At 41.1% G+C, this 25,454-nt stretch overlaps 1 protein-coding gene across 1 annotated transcript; it reads left to right on the top strand.

Moving 5' to 3' along the window:
- Positions 1-17,776: 17,776 nt before the first annotated feature.
- TFPI2 (tissue factor pathway inhibitor 2) lies at positions 17,777-23,524 on the top strand. The gene is made up of 5 exons (XM_019959687.2): positions 17,777-18,091; positions 18,345-18,527; positions 19,742-19,921; positions 21,085-21,255; positions 21,617-23,524. The coding sequence occupies exons 1-5, from the start codon at positions 18,004-18,006 to the stop codon at positions 21,697-21,699; spliced, it is 705 nt and encodes a 234-aa protein (XP_019815246.1). The 5' UTR covers positions 17,777-18,003; the 3' UTR covers positions 21,700-23,524.
- The last annotated feature ends 1,930 nt before the right edge of the window (positions 23,525-25,454 follow it).

The raw sequence follows: 25,454 nt of genomic DNA, 5'->3' as shown, positions 1-25,454 counted from the left end.
TAATAAAAGATTAATAGAAGAAAAATGAACAGAAGTTTAGTAACACATATACCTCCTATATACATGGGAGAGACCCAGGAAAACTGAGTAACTTCCTCAAATGGCCCAAGCCACCACCTTAAAGACTGCTTCCTGCTAAAGACAAAAGAAGATGTTGTGGAGGGGGAGGAGGAGTCAGTTATGGGAGGTATTCAGGCAAAGCACAGTAAACGAGGGCTATGAGATATGAGTTGCTGTCTTCTCCATTGATAGAGTTTTTAGAGATTTAGACTCCTCCTCCTCTTTCTGGTACAGAGAGGGAGACACCATTACAAATGGAGAGTTCGCTTAGAAATATAAATGTCTCTTATAAAAGAATAACTTCTACTTGATTTTCATGGCTTCTCCTATGTCTGCTGTTTCTTAAAAATAATCAGCTCAAAATACCTCTTATGCCAGAGAGACGTATTGTGAGCTGGCATCTTATTCTCCCTTCCAGTACCTAACTCCACGTTATTAACAAATGATTTCTTAACTCTAAAATGCTCTGATTCACCATATTTAATAACAAGTTAAGCAAAACACACTTCATTTGATGTGAATCTTAGAAGGTGAATCTTCGACAATTTGAGAATGCTTGCCAAATTTGATACCACAGGTCTTGTATGGAAAAATTCAAAGAGTGAAGATCAAAACTCTGACCACCCTCAAGGACACCTAGATACACAGTGAAGCACAGCCTATATTATCTGCATGGAGATATATATATATATATATATATACACACACACACATAGATCTCTCTCTCTCTCTCTCTCTCTATATATATATATATATATTTATGTATATATCTCCATGCTCAGAGTTGTATTGAAGTCAAAGATTTAAAAGCATTTAGATATAATATCATAGAACTACTTTTTTAAAAGCCTTATTGGCGTATAGTTGATTTACAACGTTATGTTAGTTGCAGGTGTACAGCAAAGTGAGTCACTTGTAGACATACATATACCCACTCTTTTTTGGATCCTCTTTTCCCATATAGGTCATTACAGAGTATTGAGTAGAGTTCCATGTGCTCTACAGCAAGGTTCCTATTATCTATTTTTCCATAGTAGTGTAATTTTCAACAGCAATCTCCCAATTTATTCCTCCCACCTTATCCCCTGGTAACCACAAGTTTGTTTTCTACATCAGAAATCTACTTCTGTTTTGCAAATAAGTTCATTTGTACCTGTTTTTTTTATTATTCCATAAATAAGTGATGTCATATGATATTTGTCTTTCTGTGTCTGATTTACCTCACTCAGTATCACAATCTCTAGGTCCATCCATGTTGCTGAAAAGGGGCATTATCTTGTTCTTTATTATGACTGAGTCATATCCATTATATATATGTACCACATCTTTTTATCCATTCATGTTTTGATAGAATTAGCTGGCTTCATGCCGTGGCTATTGTAAACAGTGCTGCAGTGACCACTGGGGTGCATATATCTTTTGGAATTATGGTTTTCTCCAGGGAATAGGACTGCCGGATCATATGGTAGTTCTATTTTTAGATTTTTTTAGAAATCTGTTCTCCATAGAGGCTGTACCAATTTACATTCCCACCATCAGTGTAGTGAGTTCCCTCTTCTCCATAGCCTCTCCAGCGTTGTAGATTTTTTTTGATGATGACCATCCTGAGCAGTGTGAAGTGATACCTCATTGTAGTTTTGATTTTTATTTCTCTAATAACTAGTGATGTTGAGCATCTTTTCATGTGCTTTTTGGCCATCTTATCATCTCATTACTATTTATCCCATTTGCAGATGAGGCAAAGGAGATCAAGAGAACTGACGTGTCCAAAATCACACTGTTGTTAAGAGTAGAGCTGGGGTTATAACACAAGTGTTTGTTTTCTGGTCTGGGATGATTTCCATTCTTGCAAACCACTTCCAGTTACCCTCTTCAAACTACTTTAAAAGACTGGATTTGCTTTTCTTTCATGTACTCCATTCCCCCGGAATTACTTAGAGAAAGAGAGTACAGAGTTGGCAGGGAGGGCTGAAGACTCAGAACAACAAGCCCAGGTAGCAGGTACAGCTAACTAACTCAGGGAAGAAAGATACTCCCATCAGGTAGAAGATACATCACCTTTTACCTCTTCTTCCACCCTGCACTACCAGGGTAGCTGTTGCTGCTGCTAAGTCGCTTCAGTCATGTCCGACTCTGTGAGATCCCATAGACGGCAGCCCACCAGGCTCTCCTGTCCCTGGGATTCTCCAGGCAAGAACACTGGAGTGGGTTGCCATTTCCTTCTCCAATGCATGAAAGTGAAGTCGCTCAGTCGTGTCCGACTCTTCGCGACCCCATGGACTGCAGCCTACCAGGGTCCTCCGCCCATGGGATTTTCCAGGCAAGAGTACTGGAGTGGGGTGCCATTGCCTTCTCTGATCAGAGGAGTTAAGGTCCAAAAAAGCCAAGAGGAGTAGAGGCGGGGGAGACAGAGCAGTGGTTCTCAATGGGAGCAATAGTGCCCCCTAGGGGGCCTTTTGAAACCGCCAGATTGTCTATGGTTTTCACTGGTTTTGTAGGTATGGGTGAAGGATGTTGAGGACAGAACAGTGTAGAGTAGCTTGTTGTTTTAGTCGCTAAGCCATGTCTGACTCTTTTGTGGCTCTGTAGGTTGTAGCCCGCCAGCCTCCTCTGTCCGTGGGATTTCCCAGGGAGGAATACTGGAGTGGGTTTTCATGCCCTCCTCCAGGAGCTCTTCCCAACCCAGGGATCAAACTGGCATCTCCTGTATTGGAAGATGGATTTTTTTTTTTTTTTTTTTAACCACTGAACCATTGGGCTTCCCAATAGAATAGAGTAGCTTCAGTTCAGTTCAGTTCAGTTGCTCAGTCGTATCTGACTCTGTGACCTGATGGACTGCAGCATGCCAGGCCTCCCTGTCCATCGCCAACTCCCGGAGTTTACTCAAACTTATGTCCATTGAGTTAGTGATGCCATCTAACCATCTCATCCTCTGTCGCCCCCCTTCTCCTCCCACCTTTAATCTTTCCCAGCACCGGAGTCTTTTCAAATGAGTAAGTTCTTTGCATCAGGTGGCCAAAATATCAGAGTTTCAGCTTCAGCATCAGTCCTTCCAATGAATATTCAGGACTGATTTCCTTTAGGATGGACAGGTTGGATCTCCTTGCTGTCCAAGGGACTCTCAAGAGTCTTCTCCAATGCCACAGTTCAAATGCATCAATTCTTCTGCACTCAGCTTTCTTTATAGTCCAACTCTCACATCCATACATGACCACTGGAAAAACCACAGCCTTGACTAGACGGACATTTGTTGACAAAGTAATGTCTCTGCTCTTTATCTCTAGTTTGGTCATAACTTTTCTTCCAAGGAGCAAGCGTCTTTTAATTTCATGGTTGCAGTCACCATCTGCAGTGATTTGGGAGCCCCCCAAAATAAAGTCTGTCACTATTTCCACTGTTTCTCCATCCATTTGCCATGAAGTAATGAAACAGGATGCCATGATCTTAGTTTTCTGAATGTTGAGCTTTAAGCCAACTTTTTCACTCTCCTCTTTCACTTGCATCAAGAGGCTCTTTAGTTCTTCGCTTTCTGCCATAAGGTTGGTGTCATCTGCATATCTGAGGTTATTGATATTTCTCCCAGCAATCTTGATTCCAGCTTGTGCTTCATCCAGCCCACGTTTCTCATGATGTACTCTGCATATAAGTTAAATAAGCAGGGTGACAACATACAGCCTTGACACACTCCTTTTGCTATTTGGAACCAGTCTGTTGTTCCAGGTCCAGTTCTAACTGTTGCTTCCTGACCTGCATACAGATTTCTCAAGAGGCAGGTTAGGGTCTGGTATTCCTGTCTCTTGAAGAATTTTCCACAGTTTTCAATAGAGTAGCTTAAGGTCTCATTAATACCTTTCAGAGTTTCCATAGGTTTCTTGACATTTATTTAGAATTAAAGGAAGATCCCTTGTTGTAGAAAATGGCAACCCATTCCAGTATTCTTGCCTGGAGAATCTTATGGACAGAGGAACCTGGTGGGCTACAGTTCATGGGGTCATAAAGAAGTCTAACATGACCTAGTGACTAAACAATGACAAGGACAGTGTAAAGTTAAAAGGCTATTTGTCTTATGTTTACTTTTAAACATTATAGATTAGAGTATTTTGAAGAAAACTTGACTAATAAAACAATTAACTTATAAGGACTATATTGGAGAAAATTACTACAATTAATTTTTAAAAGTCTTTTGTTTTTTACAGAGAATCAATCACAGATTCTTTGAAATAGAAATGCTGTTCAGTTCAGTTCAGTAGCTCAGTAGTGTCCGACTCTTTGTGACCCCATGAATCGCAGCACGCCAGGCCTCCCTGTCCATCACCAACTCCCGGAGTTCACTCAGACTCATGTCCATCAAGTCGGCGATGCCATCAAGCCATCTCATCCTCTGTTAGGGCACTTCAAATATGTTGATTCATAAACATTCAGTTTGACACATTTTTCAGACACAAATCCACTCTGTTACGTAAACTTGTAATCATGGGTATAAACTTTCTCTTCTTGTACTTTTCTTTTTCATCTTGACATTATACTTGGGACTATTAACGAATAATAGCTCACATTTTTATTCATTTGTTCAATAAATATTTACTGAGTTCTATTATGTGCCATATAGTATTCTGGATTCTTGAAGGTAGAGCAGAGAAAAAAAAAATTAGAATACTTACATTCTCATGAGGGAGACAAACAATAAACAAGATTTAAGAAATTAAATGTAGCAATATATTGTGAAAAGTGTTAAGGGGAAAAATATAATGTGGAAGGAAAAGGAAATGTCAAGAGAAGTTATTTCAGTCATTGAGAGAGTGGCCAGGGCAGGCTTCTCCGAGACAGTGCTATTTGAATGAAGACCCGAAGGAGTGATGGCGTGTCTAAGAGAACACTGCATGTATCCAAGAGAAGGTGGCTCCAGGGATCAGTAAGTGCAAGGGCAGCAGTGAACCAGCATGAAAGTGATGAGTCAAGTGAATGTGGGAGAAGAATAGCACGTGGTATCAGGACTCGAAGGGGTCTTTCAGGCCACTGTAAAGATTCCGGCTTCATTATGAGTGACAGGGAACACGGGAGGGTTTTGAGTAATAGAGTGATATTATCTGTCATATGTTTCAGCATCATGATTCTGGCAGCTATTTTGAGGTTAGAACATAGAGCGCAAGGGGAGAGGCAGAGATGAGGCAATTTTGGTAATTAAGGTGAGACACGATGGTGACTAAAATCAGAGTAATAGGTGCGGAGGTGGGGACATGTGATGAGATTCTCAATATATTTTGAAAGTAGAAATAATAGAACATGCTGAGAGATCAGATATAGGAATTAAAAGAAAGAAAAAGTCAAGGTAACTCCAATGATTTGAGTCTGAACAACTGAAAAAGGAATCTGCTATTCAGTTGGTGTAAAAGTAATAGCAGTTTTGGACCCTGAATTTTAAATATAACTAAGGTCAAATACATCTTATTAATCAAAGTAGGAACAGTGATAGTCAACACATTTTTGCCAATCAGAAGTCATTATGTATATTCCTGTAGCAAAAAAAAAAAAAAAAAAAAATTATTATCCGTGCTTCAGGATTTGACGAACTCTTGGAAATCATTTTCTGCCTCCTGCTGGTCTGGTCATGGAAGCATTTTCCCTGTAAAATTTTGTCAAGATGCTTGAAGCAGTGGTTGGTTGGCAAGAGGTCAGGTGAATATGGCAGATGAGGCAAAACTTCGTAGCCCAATTCATTCAACTTTTGAAGCACTGGTTGTGTGACATGTGGTCGATTATTGTTGTGGAGAAGAATTGGGCATTTTCTGTTGACCAATGCCAGCTGCAAGGCTGCAGGCATTGCAGTTTTTGGTGCATTCCATCGATTTGCTAGGTGTACTTCTCAAATGTAATGGTTTCACAGGGATTCAGAAAGCTGTAGTGGATCAGACCAGCAGCAGACCACCAGTGACCATGACCCTTTTTTGGTGCAACTCTGGCTTTAGAAAATGCTTTGGAGCTTCTCGCTCCAACCACTGAGTTGGTTGTCATGTAAAATCCCATTTTCATCACATGTCACAATCTGATTGAGAAGTGGTTAATTGTTGTTGCATATAATAAGAGATCGGAGAAGGCAATGGCAACCCACTCTAGTACTCTTGCCTGGAAAATCCCATGGACAGAGGAGCCTGGTAGGCTGAAGTCCATGGGGTCGCTAGGAGTTGGATACGACTGAGCTACTTCACTTTAACTTTTCACTTTCATGCATTGGAGAAGGAAATGGCAACCGACTCCAGTGTTCTTGCCTGGAGAGTCCCAGGGACGGGGGCACCTGGTGGGCTGCCATCTATGGGGTCGCACAGAATCAGACACGACTGAAGCAGAAGATGACACTTTAAAATGATGATTTCTTCTTTTTTTGAAATGCAGTCAGTTCGTGAGGCACCTACTTATCCAGCTTTTTCACCTTTCCAATTTGCTTCAAATGCCAAATGACCATAGAATAGTCGATGTTAAGTTCTTGGGCAACTTCTCATGTAGTTTTAAGAGGATCAAGATTTGATGATGCTCTCAGTTGGTCATTGTCAACTTCCGGTGGCCGGTCACTGCACTCCTCATCTTCAACGCACTCGTGTCCTTTGCAAAATGTCTTGAACCACCATTGCACTGTACGTTCATTAGCAGTTCCTGGACCAAAGGCATTGTTGATAATTTGAGTTGTCTCCGCTGCTTTATGACCCATTTTGAACTCAAATAAGAAAATCACTCGAATTTGCTTTTTGTCTAACATCATTTTTCCATAGTCTAAAATGCATATAAAATAAACAGCAATAATTCATTAGCAAAAACCATAAAGAAAGAAATGTGTATTAAAATGATGTATAACATGGCCACATTTATTTAAGAATGCATTCCAGTATCAAGTGGCAAAGTTCAACAATGCAAAACTGCAATTACTTTTGCATTGTAAAAGTTTAGGGGAAAGGCCAGAGCTTAGCAGACAGCCAGAAAAAAACAGAAAAGAGAAGAGAACAAAGGCTTAACCTGAACCCTCTAAAGTGAGGAGATGAGATGAAATTAATAAAGGAAAATGAGCTTGTTGTGATGAGGATTAATTGGTTAATAACTTCTGAGCACTTACCGTGTGCCAGACACTGTGTTGAACACCCATAGGTATCCCTTTATATCTGTGTATCTACTCTTTTTCCTCTTTCTACATGGGCCAGTAAAATGATAGCTACTAACAAGCATTTATTTATTCAGCAAATATTTATTAACTCCCAGGGACCAGGTGCTCTTGATTGCTAGGTGTGGAAGCAGCAACAAAATCAACTTTCTTATCTCTTACGGTGTCTATACTACATCCTTCCATAAATCACTCTTTCTGTTGAGAGTTTTTTTCCTATTACATAAAAGATAATTTGTGTCTGGGTTTTTTTTCTTCCGTCTAATCAAGTTGATTACACATTTTATCATATTTGGTTTTTCAAAGCCAGTTGCTTTTGTATTTGTTGCTATTTTTATTACACGGATTGCATACCAATCTCTTTCAACCTGTAGCTAAGCACAAGTGAGCCTAGACATTCAAATAGATTCTATGACAACTCGCTTTCTTCTCCAGGGCAACTCTGGTTCTCTGTTTCTACTGAGCAAGTTGGGTTTTTAAGACACTTGAAAAGAAGTAGGAGAGTGGTAATAATAAAAAATTGTTTATTCCCCAGATACTTATGAGATCCTACTTTCCAGGTCTTACTAAATCAACTAAGTAGGGAAAAACCAAAAGAATATAGTATGATGAAGACTAAAAAAAGGCATTTTGAGAATGATGAAGGATTTGAAATTGTTAGCTACTGCTGAAAGGTTAGACAAAATATAGTTGGGAAAATGTGGTCTCTGGTGACCTTGGAGCCAGCTGCTTTCTCATATGTATTGGGAGGTCCAGTAGGATGTGGCAACGGGATGGGTTGCCCTTGACAAGAGCACTTTTTCTTCCTCTTCTCAGGGCGAAAGCTTACTGAATGGAATGTGGGAAAAAATGGGAGATGAGGAAGTGGAAGCAGAGAGTGAAGATAACATTTCTGAGAGGTTCTGCTGGGAAAGGGAGTGGTGAAGTTGGGTCCTAATAGGAAAGGGCCATAGAATCGAATGTTAACTGCAAGTTTGGGATGAAAAAAATCAGAGATAGAGCACTCCAAATGGAAATTTATAACCTGGGTATTTGTGCTGAAGGATGAGAATGGGTCAGAGCTGATGTCACAGAGGGGTGAGAAAGCAAAAGAAGAAAGGACCCAGAAAAGCGGCTAAGGGGTTGATCTCTGGACCAGGGCATGTCCTCTATTGCAAGAGAAAGGAAGATAGAGAATACAGGACAGTCCGTTGACCAGTAGGAACAACTCACCCTTCTCTGACTCGTTCAGTATATCTAGTCCAGACTAGTACTCAATTCTCTTCTAATACAAACATTTCAGTTCAGCTCAGTTTTCCATTCACTAACAGTCAATAAGAGGGAAAAAACAAAACAAAACCGTGAGTGCTAGGAGATGCATGTGAAATGAAAGTCACTCAGTCATGTCTGACTCTTTGTGACTCCGTGGACTATATAGTCCATGGAATTCTCCAGGCCAGAATACTGGAGTGGGTAGCGCTTTATGCTCCAGGGGATCTTCCCAACCCAGGGATCAAACCCAGGTCTCCCACATTGCAGGCCCCTTTCAAACAGCAGCTCGCGTCTCCTTCTGCCCCCAAATGGGCAGGTTGTCCCCACTTTGTGACTTAATACACAAAACTTTTCTACATAAAGCTACAGCAAATGAACGTTTGAATGGCTTATTATGACACATTAGTAAGTAATGTATACCCAACATGGGATCTGGGCTAGAGTATAAAAATAACAAGACTTTCTCATGAAAGTGTATCTTTATACTTGAAAGGTCATGACCCATTACTCTCTGCTAAATATAACCCTGAAAATAAGGTCTTTAGTGGTTAACTCTCCCAATCCTCTTATCTGATTATCAACTTCGGCAGATGTTTCTCTTAGAGCCTTAGAGCAGTGCATTTAAATTGTAGTTCTCTGCTAGTTCTCAATTATAATTTCATACTTGAGGAGAAAGGAAAACTGAGATAGAGCTGCCCAGGTACTGAACTAGGGTCATGAGCATATGTTCTGTTAAATGAGTCTGACTTTAGTCCCCATGAATGTGGAAGAAAAGGATGTGGGCGCAGTGAGGCCAGGGGAACCAGAAGCCAGACTGCTTGTGCGACTTGTATATGTAGTTTTGGCCAAGTCACATATCTATCAAAAGCTTCAGATCCTCATTTGCAGAGTGGGGAGAAAAAAGTATTTTCCTCAAGTGGTTATTGTGGGAGCATTTAATGAGTGCAAAGTACAATGCAAACTCTGAACAGACATTTATTGCTACTGAGGATCCTACATGGTGTACAAGAGCTCAGGGAAATTTTTCCTTCCTTCCCTCATTCTTAATCTGCCGCTCTTTCTAGTGGATTGGTAACCTCAGCTAGAATTCTGGATAGGTGGTGAAGCTGCACAATGCTAAAAACTTGGGTAAAATAATTCAAAATCTGTCCCAATCTTCTCAGTGCCCTACACAGTTAAATGTCCAGCAACCTGGATGAGAAAAAAGATGGTCTGCATTCCAAGTAGGCATGATATTTGATGGAACATACATCTAGGAAGAAGAGAAAGAAGGGTTCTGAAATCCTGCCTTCTTGAGGAGGGTAATGCTTTGCTATAACCCCAGCTCCTAAAAGAACCAACCAAAGCAACTAGCTGATGAAGAAAAGAGCCTGTGTCCCGCAGACACAGAAGACGCAATATGAGATACATTGACCTGGATTGGTTTTTATTGTGAATTGAGCTCTTGCTTAAGTTTTGATTTCTTCCTCCATGGTCCCATAGAACCTTGTACAGATTTTTAATATTGTACTAAGAACACTATATTGCAACTGGGTCACAGAGTGTTTATCTGTCTACTCTATTTTGCCATGAGATACCTACTGTGTTTATCATCTTTGTATCCCAAATGTACACAAAGGCACAAAATTGGACACACTTTAAATGTTTAATCTGCTTATTTTTAAAATAGGTGAATGAAAGAATGACCACGGTAAAAGACACATAATATACTTCATTATCTAGTTCTGCTTAGGGAGAAGGAGAATAATAAAATTAGGCATAGGGAATGTCTCATGCTTTTAAGTGACTCCACCTTATTATGTAACACTGATAAATGCACTCTGTGTCCGACAGAGGGTGCGATAGAGCAAACATTTCCTCCATAGCCCAACCCACTAGAAAATTGTCTAGCTGGTGAAGGAACTGTCTAAACTTTAACAAAACTCGCGTGACCACTGACTCACTCAGAAGAGATTAGCTGCCTTTCTTTGCAGATGTGCAAACTCCTTGTTATTGCCAGCTGGATTCATTTCAGATTTTATTTTAACAGGGCTAAACTAACAGGAAGCAAGTTCAGTTCAGTTCAGTTCAGTCGCTCAGTCGTGTCCGACTCTTTGCGACCCCATGAATCGCAGCATGCCAGGCCTCCTTGTCTGTCAACAACTCCCGGAGTTCACTCAGACTCACGTCCATCTAGTCAGTGATGCCATCCAGCCATCTCATCCTCGGTCATCCCTTTCTCCTCCTACCCCCAATCCCTCCCAGCATCAGAGTCTTTTCCAATGAGTCAACTCTTCACATGAGGTGGCCAAAGTACTGGAGTTTCAGCTTTAGTATCATTCCTTCCAAAGAAATCCCAGGGCTGATCTTCTTCAGAATGGACTGGTTGGATCTCCTTGCAGTCCAAGGGACTCTCAAGAGTCTTCTCCAACACCACAGTTCAAAAACATCAATTCTTCGGCACTCAGCCTTCTTCACAGTCCAACTCTCACATCCATACATGACCACGAGAAAAACCATAGCCTTGACTAGATGGAAGAAAGTAGGGAAAACCACTAGACCATTCAGGTATGACCTAAATCAAATCCCTTACGATTATACAGTGGAAGTGAGAAATAGATTTAAGGGACTAGATCTGATAGATAGAGTGCCTGATGAACTATGGATAGAGGTTCATGACATTGTACAGGAGACAGGGATCAAGACCATCCCCATGGAAAAGAAATGCCAAAAAGCAAAATGGCTGTCTGAGGAGGCCTTACAAATAGCTGTGAAAAGAAGAGAAGCGAAAAGCAAAGGAGAAAAGGAAAGATATAAGCATCTGAATGCAGAGTTCTGAAGAATAGCAAGAAGAGATAAGAAAGCCTTCCTCAGCGATGAATGCAAAGAAATAGAGGAAAACAACAGAATGGGAAAGACTAGAGATCTCTTCAAGAAAATTAGAGATACCAAGGGAACATTTCATGCAAAGATAGGCTCGATAAAGGACAGAAATGGTATGGACCTAACAGAAGCAGAAGATATTAAGAAGAGGTGGCAAGAATACACAGAAGAACTGTACAGGCAGCAAGAACTTTCTTTACTGACAAGTTATCAATGTAACTTGGAGAAGGAAATGGCAACCCACTCCAGTATTTTTGCCTGGAGAATCCCAGGGACAGAGGAGCCTGGTGGGCTGCCATTTATGGGGTCGCATACATGCATTGGAGAAGGAAATGGCAACCCACTCCAGTATTCTTGCTTGGAGAATCCGAGGGATGGAAGAGCCTGGTGGGCTGCTGTCTATGGGGTTGTACAGAGTCGGACACAACTGAAGCAACTTAGCAGCAGCAGCAATGTAACTCCTTAAGTGGTGATGTTATGTTATGATATGCATCCCCAAATCACTGAGTTAAATTAATTCTCCTCATTCATTCAAAAGTTAGACAGGTCACCACTCCCTCGGGTATCTGACAGAAAGGAAGACCATCTGCCTGAATCCTTTCCTTAAATTCATGGTCACCTTTGAGGTCTGTGGGGTGCTCAGAGGATAGAACAGAATGCTTAAAACTTGGCAATTCTAGAAGCAATTGTGTTCCAAATCAACTGCACATCCACTTGTTACGGGGCCAAGGTGGGGGAGGGTGTGGGAAAGAACAGAGGCAAGGATCTGACATACAAATGCTGCTCCTGAACCCACAGGAGTGTATGTGCGCTCCAATTCTGGTATTTACGTGGACACTAAATACTCTAAGGGCTTCCCTGGGGGCTCAGATGGTAAAGAACCTGCATGCAAAGCAGGAGACCTGGTCGATCCCCGGGTTTGGAAGATCCCCTGCAGGAGGTCATGGCAATCCACTCCAGTGTTCTGGCCTGGAGAATCCCCATGGACAGAGGATCAGACCATGGGGTTGCAAAGAGTTGGACATGTCTGAGAAATGAAGCAGAAAATACTCTAAGGTCCTGACACAGTGGAAAGAGCCTCAATCTGGCTATGTCAGAAAGAATCCAGGGCTGACTAAGTATCAGGAATGTGGGTTCTAGGCTCAGCTCTGCCAACAATGAAGGCAAGTGAACATGACCAACCATTTTATCTTTCTAGGCCTCAACTCGTAAAGGTAAAATAACAATACTGGAACAGATGGTATTGACAGTTCTTTTCAGCATTCATTCTATAAGAATGGGGACTTCAAAGGTTTCTCAGTGGTAAAGAATCTACCTTCAATGCAGGAGATCTGAGTTCAATCCCTGGGTTGGGAAGATCCCCTGGAGGAGGGTATGGCAACCCACTCCAGGATTCTTGCCTGGAGAATCCTAAGGACAGAAGAGCCTGGTGGGCTACAGTCCATAGGATTGTATTTGTCAGCCCAGTTGAGTTGGACATGACTGAGCACTCATGCATGCACCATAAGAATGTACGAACTCCATGCCTTATTTTACAGATCTCCAAGCTATTTTGAGCCTCTGTCTTTAGCTGCGCCATTAGGGCTGTCACTTGGTCTGGCAATGACAAATCAATCTGGGTGACTGTTCTTCCCAGTTCCCTCCAGCCTTGCACTTCCTGTTGACTCGGATAAAGGAATTCTGTTTTTCGGCTGTGCTGTGCTAAGCTTTTGGCCTAGATACAGGTTTAAGGAGATAGAAGTACTATGGCATCCGTATGGAGGCTGATTGTAGTGGTCACATAGCTCCTTTCCACATGGTCCTAAAAATAAATTCAGCAATTTAAAGTAGTCCCAGGAATTTTAGCTTCCTCTTATATTGGAAAAGATCTTTTTTAGGGATATAGAAGTACTCAAGGGTTTTGCAACTGAGGGGTAATGTTCTTCCTGATCACCTGTATTGACAATTTCACACTCCTAACTCCCCCATGTGTTCAGTTGTCCTTCCCTGTCCCTGCTCAGTGGTCACAGAGCTGTTAGAGACATGCTCCATTTGGGACAGAGCAATGAAGGAAACTGGACTTTTCAGGTGGCTCAGCAGTAAAGAATCCACCTGCCAGTGCTGGAGATGCAGAGACGTGGGTTTGATCCTTGGGTCAGGAAGACCCCCTGGAGAAGGAAATGGCAACCCACTGCAGTATTCCTGGCTGGGAAATCCCATGGACAACAGAGGAGCCTGGAGGGCTACTGTCCATGGAGTTGCAAAAGAGTAGGACACAACTGAGAGACTAAACAACAACAAAGGAGGAAATGGACATGTCTAGAGCACCTCTGTGCACAGACTGCAGCCTGAGTCCATAGCCTCTGTACCTCAAAGGGGTGAAAGGTCTGGTCTTGCCCTCGTGTCCCTCCATCTGTTACACAGCAGGCCGGAGGGCAGTGAGCGCCTGCTGGGGCTGATGCTCACCTCCCCAGAAGAGCTCCTCACAAAGCAATATCTGACTGTGTGACACCTTCTGAAGTGGAGAGGTGACCTCTGAGCTCAGCCAAAGAGGAAATCTGATGGGAGCAAAGTCATGGGTTGCAGTTCTGCAAGGTCAATTCGTGGTGCTCTGCTTCTCAAATGTGGTTGGTGCTCCATCTTAAAATGTTGTGCCAAGGCTTTCATTGGGAACTGGGACATGGGGTGACTCTAGTGGATTCTGTGCCTGTGTGTGAGGAGCTGAAGCTCATCTCTCTGAGTTCCTAGGTCCTTTCCTTTTAATCCTCATGTGTGTGTGTGTGTGTGTGTGTGTGTGTTAGTTGCTTAATTGTGTCTGACTCTGAAACCTCATGGACCATGGCCCTCTAGGCTCCACTGTCCATGGGATTCTCCAGACAAGAATACTGGAGTGGTTGCCATGCTCTCCTCCAGGGGATCTTCCAGACCCGGGACTGATCCCTTAAGAACTGTGCATTTTGTCAATTCTAAGACACTCCTTTTTTCTTATATTATCTCTGAAGTTGGAATGCATCTTATATTCAGCATGTGTGTATATGTGCTTAGTCATGTCCAACTCTTCGCAACCCCATGGACTGTAGCTCACCAGGCTCCTCATGTGATTTCCCAGGCAAGAATAATGGAATGGGTAGCCATCCCTTCTCCAGGGGATCTTCCCAATGCAGGGATCGAACCTGGGTCTCCTGCTTGAAGGCAGATTCTTTACTGTCTGAGTCAAATCCTCACAGCACACTTATAAGGGACAGTTAGTATATCCATTTCACAGGTAAGAAAACGGAGGCTCTAAGAGTTTATGTAACTTTTCCAAAGAAGCAAGAAAGAAAATCCAGGTACCCTCTGACTCCCAAGTCTGCTTTCCCACTGCACCGTGCAATTCCCCAAAATAATCTGCCCTAATTCAAAATATTATTCTTTCTATTAATACATGAAGCAAAAAGTGATCACAAATTGCTAGCAGCTGAGAACAAAGAACAGAATTGACAATAGTCAATGCTGAATGGTAATTGTGTCTCAGTCTCAATCCTTGAATCTGTTTTTAGTCCATTTGGGAGACATATTTAAACAGATTCAGAAGAATGCAAATAAGTTACCTTTGAAGTTGAATTAGCTGTTCTTCTCAACATTGTTGTTGTTGTTCAGCCACTCAGTCGTGTCTGACTCTTTGTGACCCCAAGGACTGCAGCAAGCCACGCTTCCCTGTCCTTCACCATCTCCCAAAGCTTGCTCAAACTCATGTCCATTGAGTTAGTGATGCCATCCAACCTTCTCATCCTCTGTCATCCCCTTCTTTTTCTGCCTTCAATCTTTCCCCAGCATTAGGGTCTTTTCTAATGAGTCGGCTTTTCCCATCAAGTGACCAAAGTATTGGACTTTCAGCTTTAGCATCCATCTTTCCAATGAATATTCAGGATTGATTTCCTTTAGAATTTACTGGTTTTGATCTCCCTGCAGGCCAAGGGACTCTCAAGAGTCTTCTCCAACACTACAGTTCAAAAGCATCAATTTTTTCGGTGCTCAGTCTTCTTTATGGTCCAACTCTCACATCCATACATGATTACTGAAAAAACCATGTGGACCTTTATCAGCAAAGTACTGTCTCTGCTTTTTAATACTCTGTCTAGGTTTGTCATAGCTTTACTTCCAAGGAGCAAGCATCTTTTAATTTCATGGCTGCAGTCACCATCTGCAGTGATTTTGGAGCCCAAGAAAATAGTCTGTCACTGTTTCCATTGTTTCCCCATCTATTTGCCATGAAGTGATTGTCTCAACATGATCCTGGCTAAATGTATGGTAAAAGTTCCCTCCCCTATTAGTATTTGGGAGGTATTGGGAAGATCTAATCTGATTCTCAGAGGAGTATATATTTCCAAAACCAGCTGGCTGCCTCAGTGTTGGACTTGCTGGAGCCAACTCATGTTGGCTCTGGTGAACTCGATTGTATTCATTAATTTCCAACTCTGGTGGTTTGGAATCAGCCATAACTGGGAGCATTTATGCCATGGAAACCAGTAAAATATTCAAACCAACACACCCTTCCCCCATTTCTTTTTTCCTTCCTGGCAAACTGGTTGTTCACTTTATCCTTATAACCCTGTCACTCTTAACCACAGGTATCTAGCAATCTGGCAGTATAAGTGACACAGAGTATTTCCAGACCAGGCTAGTTTTCCTAGGAATATGGTTCGTTGCCATGATACCAGGAAAACCGAGAACTGGCCCTAGGCGTTATATGTGGAAATATCCCAGATCACTAACTCACCTTGAGCAGAGAGATTTTCCGAAACTGGAAAGAACTCTTGTAAACTCCCTTCAGTATCTTTGGAAGCAGCCAGGAATAGTTACTCTCTTAAGAATATTAAATAGAGCAAAAGGAAAAGGTGGAGGAAGGAAATACACAGTCATCAAGAGAACCCATTAAAATATTCTCCAAAAATATCCTTCACATTTCATATAAAACCCCAGGGTAGACCATTTGTTTTGTATAAACAAAAGGCTAGGCTCAGGCTATTATGTCAAAGCACCACCGAATGGTAATAGACAAACTGACACTGAGAAATGTATGGGAAGCAGCTGATTTGGTCAAAGCTTCAGGATCTACTCACCACATCCCTCAAGGCCATTGCTTTTTGGATTTTCCTGTTCCGGGTCCAAAAACACAGTTATAACTCAAACACATGGCTGACAGGGGTGGAAAATCATTTTGGAAAACTATTTGGCAGTTTCTAACATTTTAAAGTATTTTATTCGAGAGTAATAAGAGTTGTTTGCATACACAAAGCAGCTTTATTCATAGTAGTAGCCCCAAACTAGAAATAACACAAATGTCCAGTAACAGGACATTTGTTGTATACTCATACATTGCAAGACTACTCAACATTTACAAGGAACAAACTCTGAAAGAGCCTGTGAGTATGTGTGTTAGTCGCTTAGTCGTGTCCGACTCTTTGGGACCCCATGGACTGTGACTCGCCAGGCTACTCTGTCCGTGGGGTTCTCCAGGCAAGAATACTGGAGTGGGTTGCCATTCCCTTCTCTAGGGGATCTTCCCAATCCAGGGATTGAACCTGGGTCTCCCACATTGCAGGCAGATTCTTTACAATTTGAGCCACGAGGGAAAGCCCCTACAATAGCGTATGTGTGTCTTAAAAACAGTACAGTGAAGTACAAAACAGTACATATTTTATGATTCTGTTTGCATGAGATTTAGAACAGGGAAATCAAATCTATGCTGATCAGAAGAGCTATTGTTCCTGGCCTAGGGTTGGAAGGATGGACTGGGAAAGGGTATAAGAGAATGTTCTGGGGTGATGGAAATGTTCTAATTCTGGATTGGAGTGGTGATTACAAAAGTATATATAATTGTCAAAATTGATCTAACTATACACTTAGACATATTATGAGCCCATGAAATGTAAATTAGACCTCTACTGAAATATGAATATGTGTGAAAGTGTTAGTCCCCCAGTCATGTCTAACTCTTTGCGACCCCATGGACTGAAGCCTGCCAGGCTCCTTTGTCCATGGAATTCTCCAGGCAAGAATAGAGTGGGTTGCTATTCCCTCCTCCAAGGGATCTTCCCTACCCAGGGATTGAATCTGGTCTCCTCACTGCAGGGACATTCTTTACTATCTGAGCCGCCAGGGAAGCCCATATCTATGTATAAAGTAGATAGATACGCATATGCTTACATTTGTAATCTAATTAAAGGATATAATGTAATAAGCTCCGCTTCCTTGGGCCCTAGGAGTTTCACACTTTGTACCCGGCAAAGACATAGACTTTGTGCTTTCAAAGTGTGGGTTCAGGCCTCTGCGTGATGCTGCACGTTGGAACCTTGTGCAATCACACCCAGGTCATTTCCCTCAAGCCTGTCGACTTCCCATCTCTGACACAATGCTTCATCTGGGTCATCCCCGCAGAGCCACGGGAGAAAGTTTGGGGCCAGGTTCAGCTTGGCGGGGAATTCCTCTCCCCCGCACACACTTTCCAGCGCAGGGAGGCGGCCGGGTCACAGAGCTCACGGGGCATGAATCAGCCTCCCCTTCCAGGCTCCACGAAGGCGCGCTCCGCCCTGTCCCGTCTCTGAGGGCCGCTAACCCTACAAAAGCAGCGGCACCCACGGCTGGGATCCAGACCGCCTGGAGGTTGGACGCTGTGCACCCTCCTCCCCTCCTCTCGCCGGCAACGTCTGAATCCGGACACCATGGACTCGGTTCGCCCCCTCTGGCTGATGCTTCTGTCGCTGCTCCTCGTGGGAACTGCGCTGGGTGATGCCTCGCAGGCGCCGCCAGGTACCCCACCAACCCGCGCCCAGGGGACCCGTTTTCGCCCTGGCCAGGCGGCAGGGGTTCCGCGGACCCCTGCACCCGCTCTCTGCGCCCTCCTTCCCCCTAATTCCTGTCGTGCACCGCAAGTTTGCACTTTCTGTCTCTGTAAGGCCCTTCTGCTAGGCTGGGAAGCTGCTGGGACAAACCTCCCCACCCCCACTACCCCGGGAAGCCTCTCCCTCCACGGAGATGCGGCTGACCTCCTACCCCTCCGTAGGAAATAACGCGGAGATCTGCCTCCTGCCCCCGGACGACGGGCCCTGCCGGGCGCGGATCCCCAGTTACTACTACGACAGGTACACGCAGAGCTGCCGCGAGTTCATGTACGGAGGCTGCGAGGGCAATGCCAACAATTTTGAAACTTTGGAGGCCTGCAACGAAGCGTGCTGGAAGATTGAGAGTAAGTGCTCTCTCCCACTTCCAGAACTCCAGTACTGCGGCAAAGAAGGGCTAAGTGGGAAATGAGCTTATTTTTCACATCCCATTTTCTATAGTAAGTTTCATCCTTGATTTTCTCGGATACTAAGTTAGGCTTATTGCTTTTCAGTTGACTAAAAGTGATCATGAAACTTCCAACGACAAACATTTCCTCTCCCCTAACTGGCATTTATCATAATTCAGTGTGTGTGCAGACTTCGGAAAGATTTCTCCTAAGGCATAAGGATGCAAGAGTGTCCTGTATTAGGTGCAACATAAGTGCCTGTCTGTATTTATCATTAGTTCTAAACCTATGGTTTTTATGCCTCCTTGAGAGGGCATTTTTCTCTTGTCCACTGTGTAGCGATCTGAAATACTTTCAGTGGATTTTGTTATTAACGTCTGAATTTAGCTAATTATAACCTTACTTTTGTCCCTTGATACCCAAAGAGATCTTGGGTTAGTATAGAGGTATAAAAAATATAGAGATTCACAATGCTGTTTGCAATTTTATTTTAATTATGTCTACTGTCTCTGTGAAGGCCTGTAATAGAACATGGGGCTCAGCTGTTAAAGGAACTGAGCCAGGGAAAAATATGTATTCCTATGAATAAGTTTGATTAATTTCATACATAGAAACAATCAGAACACTCTGAGAGAATAATCTTTCCAGTAAGCATGAAAAATTTATCATAGCTGAATCAGGTCTGGAGACACTGTTAAAAAAAAAACAGAAGCTGAATAGAGTTGTCTCTCAGTGTCTGCAGTGACTGGTTCCAAGACCCCAACTCTCCGATGCCAAAATCCACAGTATTTGCATATAACCTGTGCACATTCTCCCTTATACTTTAAATCATCTCTAGATTCCCTACCAGCATAGGACAAATTCAAGCTTTGTTTTTTGTTTTTTTTTTTTTAATGAACTTTCAGGAATTATTTTTTCCTGAATATTTTCTCTCTGGGTTGGTTGAATCTGTGGAATGCTGGACCCAAGGATACAAAATCTTGTTGTAGCTGGACTAATGGGCACTCTTTTGGGCGTTTACTAGCCCAGCACTAAATATCATGCCTCCCACCCCCCACTGCCACTCTACTCCTGGCCACCACCAGTGGCTTCTGAAAATACAGTTAAGTTTTACAGGAAGAATAAGAAGGCTAATTTTTGACTAACATTGTTTTATGCCCTCCTTTTCCTAGAAGTTCCCAAAATTTGCCGGTTAAAAGTGAATAAGAAGCAGTGTGGGGAGCTCAGAGAACAGTATTTCTTCAATCTAAGTTCTATGACATGTAAAAAGTTCATATCTGGCGGGTGTCACAGCAATGAGAACCGGTTCCCGGATGAAGCTACGTGTATGGACTTCTGTGCACCAAAGAGAGGTAAATACTCTCTTTGTGGTGTCTGTACTTCATTTCTTTATTTAGACTTTAGGGTGAAAACATTAATAATTTGATATGAAATTAAGCTGGTTTGCATTCTGATGATTTCACGTATAATATGATACCAGTCTGCACACTACTGCCCCGTGAGGGAGTATTTTTACATGTGAGAGTGTGAGCTAGAAGGTTAATAACTTGCCAAGTTCTCAGGGCTGGAAAGTGACGAAGCTATGATTCAAGCTTTTACTTCCTCTTTGGCATTGTTTCTTTAGAACTATTTCTCATCTATTTAACTTGCACATAAAAAAACTACAGTGTTCATTAATGAATCACATGCATGAAATCAGGTATGTATATGAGATAGTGTGATAGACTTAAGCTGGTGAAACCTGAAGATTTCTAAACTTTTTCTTCAGATTTCTGTGTTCTTTAGTAATTACAGATTGTAACACAAATTGATCTCTCCTCCCCATGTTTTACCCACATACCCCATGCGATCCCTAAAATGATGGGTTATTTGGGTAGTGGGTAATGTTTGTAGAGACAGTCCAGGTGTTTTCCGTAGGCACAGCAGAGACATGTACACATAGATAAGTTCAACAAACAAGGAAAATTTGCTTTGGCAGTCTGTGATAAAGCTCTGTAGCTATACCGTGTTGAGTATGCAAAATCTTGAATTAATGAGGAGTTGCTTGTTGCTGGTGTTCTCTTAAATTGTTTATGTAAATTTAAGTGTTCCAGTGGCTACCTGGGAATTAGATATATGTATTCTTCCTTAAGAATGGAAGGAGAGCTGACAGAAACATTGAAAATAAAACTACCAACACAAGAGAGTATGCCAAAGCATGTCACATATTTTCTCTTGAAACATAGCTCATTTTTACCTGACCATATGATTTTGGGGTTTATTTCTTTACACATTCAAATGATACAAGATATAGCTTGAAATTCCATAAGATAAATTATAAATTCCATAAGAATTTATAATTAACAAACTATGTGTTTGAAATTTAAGGCACACTTTTTAAATGGCTTAGTATAATATTTTGGATTCAGAAAGAAGCTTCTATGGGATTAGATGTTCTTCAGTTACTTCAGTAATCAGCACAGCTTATTATTTCCAGTATTACTGCATTTCTAATTTTATTTTCTTTTCCGTTAAGCTCCAGTATTTTGCTACAGCCCAAAAGATGAGGGGCTGTGTTCTGCTAATGTCACTCGCTATTATTTTAACCCAAGACACAAAGCCTGTGAGGCCTTCAACTATACTGGGTGTGGAGGGAATGACAATAATTTTGTCAACTTGAAGGACTGCAAACGCACTTGTGTAAAAGGTAATGTTTTGGGTTTTTTTCTTATTCAGTTTTTAAACTAACTTTATACATAATTCATAAACAAAATTATTTTATGTACCCATTTTACTAATAGCATATTGCCATTTCTAGACTACTTCTACATACATAGCACTTCAGTACTGATCCGTTTTGTCTAAATGCTTACACAGGCTAACTACAGTCGGCAGTAGCTGTATTTTACAGGTAGAATGTTATTAACTTAGTGGATAGTGAGTAAAACTGACTTCATACTGATTAAAAGTAAGACGAGGTGGGTTTGTAAGCATGTCAGAAATGGTGATTTATAATGAGTCTACAGACTGGGGACATATGATGTTTATTTTTATTTTGTTGATCTTAGCCTTGAAGAAGGAAAAGAACAAGAAGATGCCAAGACTTCTCTTAGCCAATAGAAGACTGAAAATTAAGAAGAAGCAGTTTTAACCAGCTTTTTTTTTGTTGTTTTTCTGTATGTCATCTTGTGAATGTCCTTATGGTTATATCTGAAGGACAACATGGTAACACAGGCAAGCGAATCATTAGTGATTTATTCACCAGTTCTTACCTGTTACATTTTTTATTTGTGTATTTTTTAATACATAAGTAGCTGCTATTCAAATGTGAATCTATTGTTTTTAATATGCTATTCAACTATTTTTTTATGAGGTTAAATTCTTGCTGTGTTTAAGATATAAAAGCAAATATGACTCACTCAGTTCTTGGGGTTGCTCTCCCTGATTTCAGAAGATGATTTAACTGAAAAACATAAGACAATATAATCATATTTTTTAACATATAGGATTATAAAAAGGATCAGCAAATATATTTAATTTTGCATTTTAAAATTAGATTATATTTTAGGCCCAAGGAGACAAATTTGAAGATGTACCAATACTTCAAAAAATGTTAAAATGCTATTATGTAGGTCCTGCTAACTTACTTCCATTTCTGTTGTGTCATTTAAAAGATAATAAAGTAATGTTTTTGACTGAATTAAAAAGCTAGTACATTAATTATATCAGAAATGGTCTCCTCGGAGGGGGAAAATTCTCTCTGCTCATCTATCCATCCATCCCCATTCAGCATATGTTGTTAAAATTTTTGACCTGTATTTATATCAGAGACAATTCATACATTTAATAATTTAAACTCCACTAATATTTCTGATAAATATGATCATTTCATTTAAACAATTTTTTCTTTCTCTGTAACAACAAGATTTTTTTTAAGAATTCCTACGTTTTCTTGGCAAGAGTAATATTTAAAAGTATGCCCCTGATCTGGCAAAAGTATAAGTACATTTGTGCTTTTCTTTTTTTTTTTTAATTTTTATTTAATTTTTAAACTTTACATAATTGTATTAGTTTTGCCAAATATCAAAATGAATCCACCACAGGTATACATGTGTTCCCCATCCTGAACCCTCCTCCCTCCTCCCTCCCCATACCATCCCTCTGGGTCGTCCCAGTGCACCAGCCCCAAGCGTCCGGTATTGTGCATCGAACCTGGACTGGCATCTCGTTTCATACATGATATTTTACATGTTTCAGTGCCATTCTCCCAAATCTTCCCACCCTCTCCCTCTCCCACAGAGTCCATAAGACTGTTCTATACATCACTGTCTCTTTTGCTGTCTCGTTCACAGGGTTATTGTTACCATCTTTCTAAATTCCATATGTGCTTTTCTTAAACAATCCTTCTTTTAAAAATCTATCCCAAAGGTATGACAACAAAAACAAAAAATGAAAATGCTATATGCTGTGGTTGATGTATTATTTGGAATAACACCGAAAACGGGAAACAAATGAGACACTTATCATTAGGGGGTTGGTTGAAGAAATTATGGGTGAAAAGTGAGCAAATTCTTTATATGTGAATATCATCTGATCCTCAGAATACATTTTAAAAAACAGGGTCTAGAACAATGTGACTAAATACACACACACAAAGAATAGAAGATACAAAGATATTATATTAAAAATGGTTACCTATAAGATGAAGGAAGATGTGAATGTACCTTACTATATAGTTTTGATCTTGGACCATGTAAATTTTTGTGTCATTTAAAACCAAAATTAAATTTAAAAAATAAAAAGCATTTTTCTAAAATTGGAAACCAACCTAAACAATTGAACCTAAATAAATATTAAATGATGGCATAACTGTGAAAAGGGTATATGATTAATTCCAGTGACTTTCAAAACTAGTAATTTGACTATGTATCTTTTGGAAAATATAATCCAAGAGTCAAATAAATTCTGAAAATGCATTTTGTAGTGTTATTTTGAATGTATTATATATAGAATATTATATATTCTATAAAAATGTGTCTCCCACCCTTTCATCGCAAAGTCTTTGGATCAATGACAATCCAGCATTAGTAGGTACAGCTACTGTCCAGATTATAATCACTAAAAGAAACCAGAGGTCTTGAGAATAATCGCTGAGTGTAGGTCTCGGACAAGAAATCTGAAAGATGAACCTGGGCCATTTCATAAATTAAGTAAGGAAACTATAAAGCCTAATGAGTCCTATCACAGGAACAGGAGAGTACCATTAGGGAATGAGGCAAAATGAGCATCAGAACAAATATTGACCACAATACAGGTAAGTATATAAATATGAATATAACATGAGTTGATCATCACACACACACACACACACACACACATACACACACACACACGCGCGCACCTCCTTGGTGACTCTCGAGGGTTGCTAGAGCGCTATCTCATTACTTTGAACACTAATGAATTAAGAGAAATAATAAAGGACTTATTCTTTTTAATTTAGTCTTAAAAACTAAATAGTGTATGAGAGAAAGTTACTCACAGAGGAATCCCACCTAATACAGGCAATAAAATGTTAGAAGATACCCCTAGTGAAAGTGTGCATCTATTTGGCAAAACCAATACAATAGTGTAAAGTTTAAAAATAAAATAAAAAAAAAAAAGAAAGTGTGCATCTAGGTAATGATTATCCGTGCATGCTGAAACCAGGGCATGAAAGATTGATGGAGAACAGTTTCATGGAGCAATGAGACTAATGGACAATTTTAACCTTACTAAAAGTGTGCCAACACATATTATTCACTTCTGGATATGAGGTAACAAGAAATGGACATCCCATCCAATGAAGTGATCTTGCAGACAGAAGGAGAGAAAAAATTAAGCCTAAAGTTAAGCCAGTCTCTAGATCTCCTTACCTATCATTGTACTGCCAGATTGTAAGGCACGCTTGGGGATAAAGGAGCAAGTTCTAAGAGACCAGGGAAAGTTAAATCAGTCAAATCCATAATACTGGACACTCCACAAGACAAACATCCTAGTTTCTCCAACAAACCAAAGACATTTTTAAGAGGAGGAAAAAAGGGAGGAGGCTTTTATAGAGTATGAGATGTAACAACAACAAAAAACATGTCATTAAAAGTTTTCAGTTGAGTAAGGCCTATATTTAGGACTTTACTGGTGGTTTCTGAGAATGATTACAGCAGAAGGATCTTGTCTGTGTTCTGGGATTGTTGAGTGAGTGATACAGAGTCTTTGCGGGGGACTTGGGGAGTTCCGAGAACTACAGGGAAAACTTGATTTGCTATTCGTCGCCTTTAACCCAGGTTCATGGACGTGACTTAGCTTACAGCTGCAGTTTTCTATTCAGCAAGGGTCAAAAGTGGACTTTTATACAACTGTTCTAATACTCCAAATCTCTGCAATTTTAATTCAGTGAAGTAACAAATAAAGCTGTTGTAGGACGTTCTGCTGCTGCTGCTGCTGCTGCGAAGTTGCTTCAGTCGTGTCCGACTCTGTGCGACCCCAGAGACGGCAGCCCACCAGGCTCCCCCATCCCTGGGATTCTCCAGGCAAGAACACTGGAGTGGGTTGCCATGTCCTTCTCCAATGCATGAAAGTGAAAAGTGAAAGTGAAGTCGCTCAGTCGTGTCCGACTCTTCGTGACCCCATGAACTGCAGCCCACCAGGCTCCTCCGTCCATGGGATTTTCCAGGCAAGAGTACTGGAGTGGGGTCATATCGTCTTCTCCATTCTGCAGTTGAAGGGAAATTCCTTCTTGCCACAATCAGCCTGAAGACAAGTCACTACTGTGGTTTCACCAGACAGACTGATTAAAAGAAATGTCCCAGTCTGTGACATGAAAAAGGAATGGGCTAGCTTTTAATATGAATGTGAATTCACTTACTGAAA

The sequence above is a fragment of the Bos indicus genome, chromosome 4 (assembly GCF_029378745.1).
Source record: "Bos indicus isolate NIAB-ARS_2022 breed Sahiwal x Tharparkar chromosome 4, NIAB-ARS_B.indTharparkar_mat_pri_1.0, whole genome shotgun sequence".
NCBI lineage: Eukaryota > Metazoa > Chordata > Mammalia > Artiodactyla > Bovidae > Bos > Bos indicus.
This window is presented reverse-complemented; position numbering and strand designations above follow the sequence as displayed.

What these genes read in the sequence shown, in the direction of transcription:
- TFPI2 (XM_019959687.2), top strand. Translation starts at nt 18,004, where the DNA reads ATGGACTCGGTTCGCCCCCTCTGGCTGATGCTTCTGTCGCTGCTCCTC. An exon ending in TGCCTCGCAGGCGCCGCCAG is followed by an intron (nt 18,092 to 18,344) that starts GTACCCCACCAA and finishes ACCCCTCCGTAG; the next exon opens with GAAATAACGCGGAGATCTGC. An exon ending in CAAACGCACTTGTGTAAAAG is followed by an intron (nt 21,256 to 21,616) that starts GTAATGTTTTGG and finishes TGTTGATCTTAG; the next exon opens with CCTTGAAGAAGGAAAAGAAC.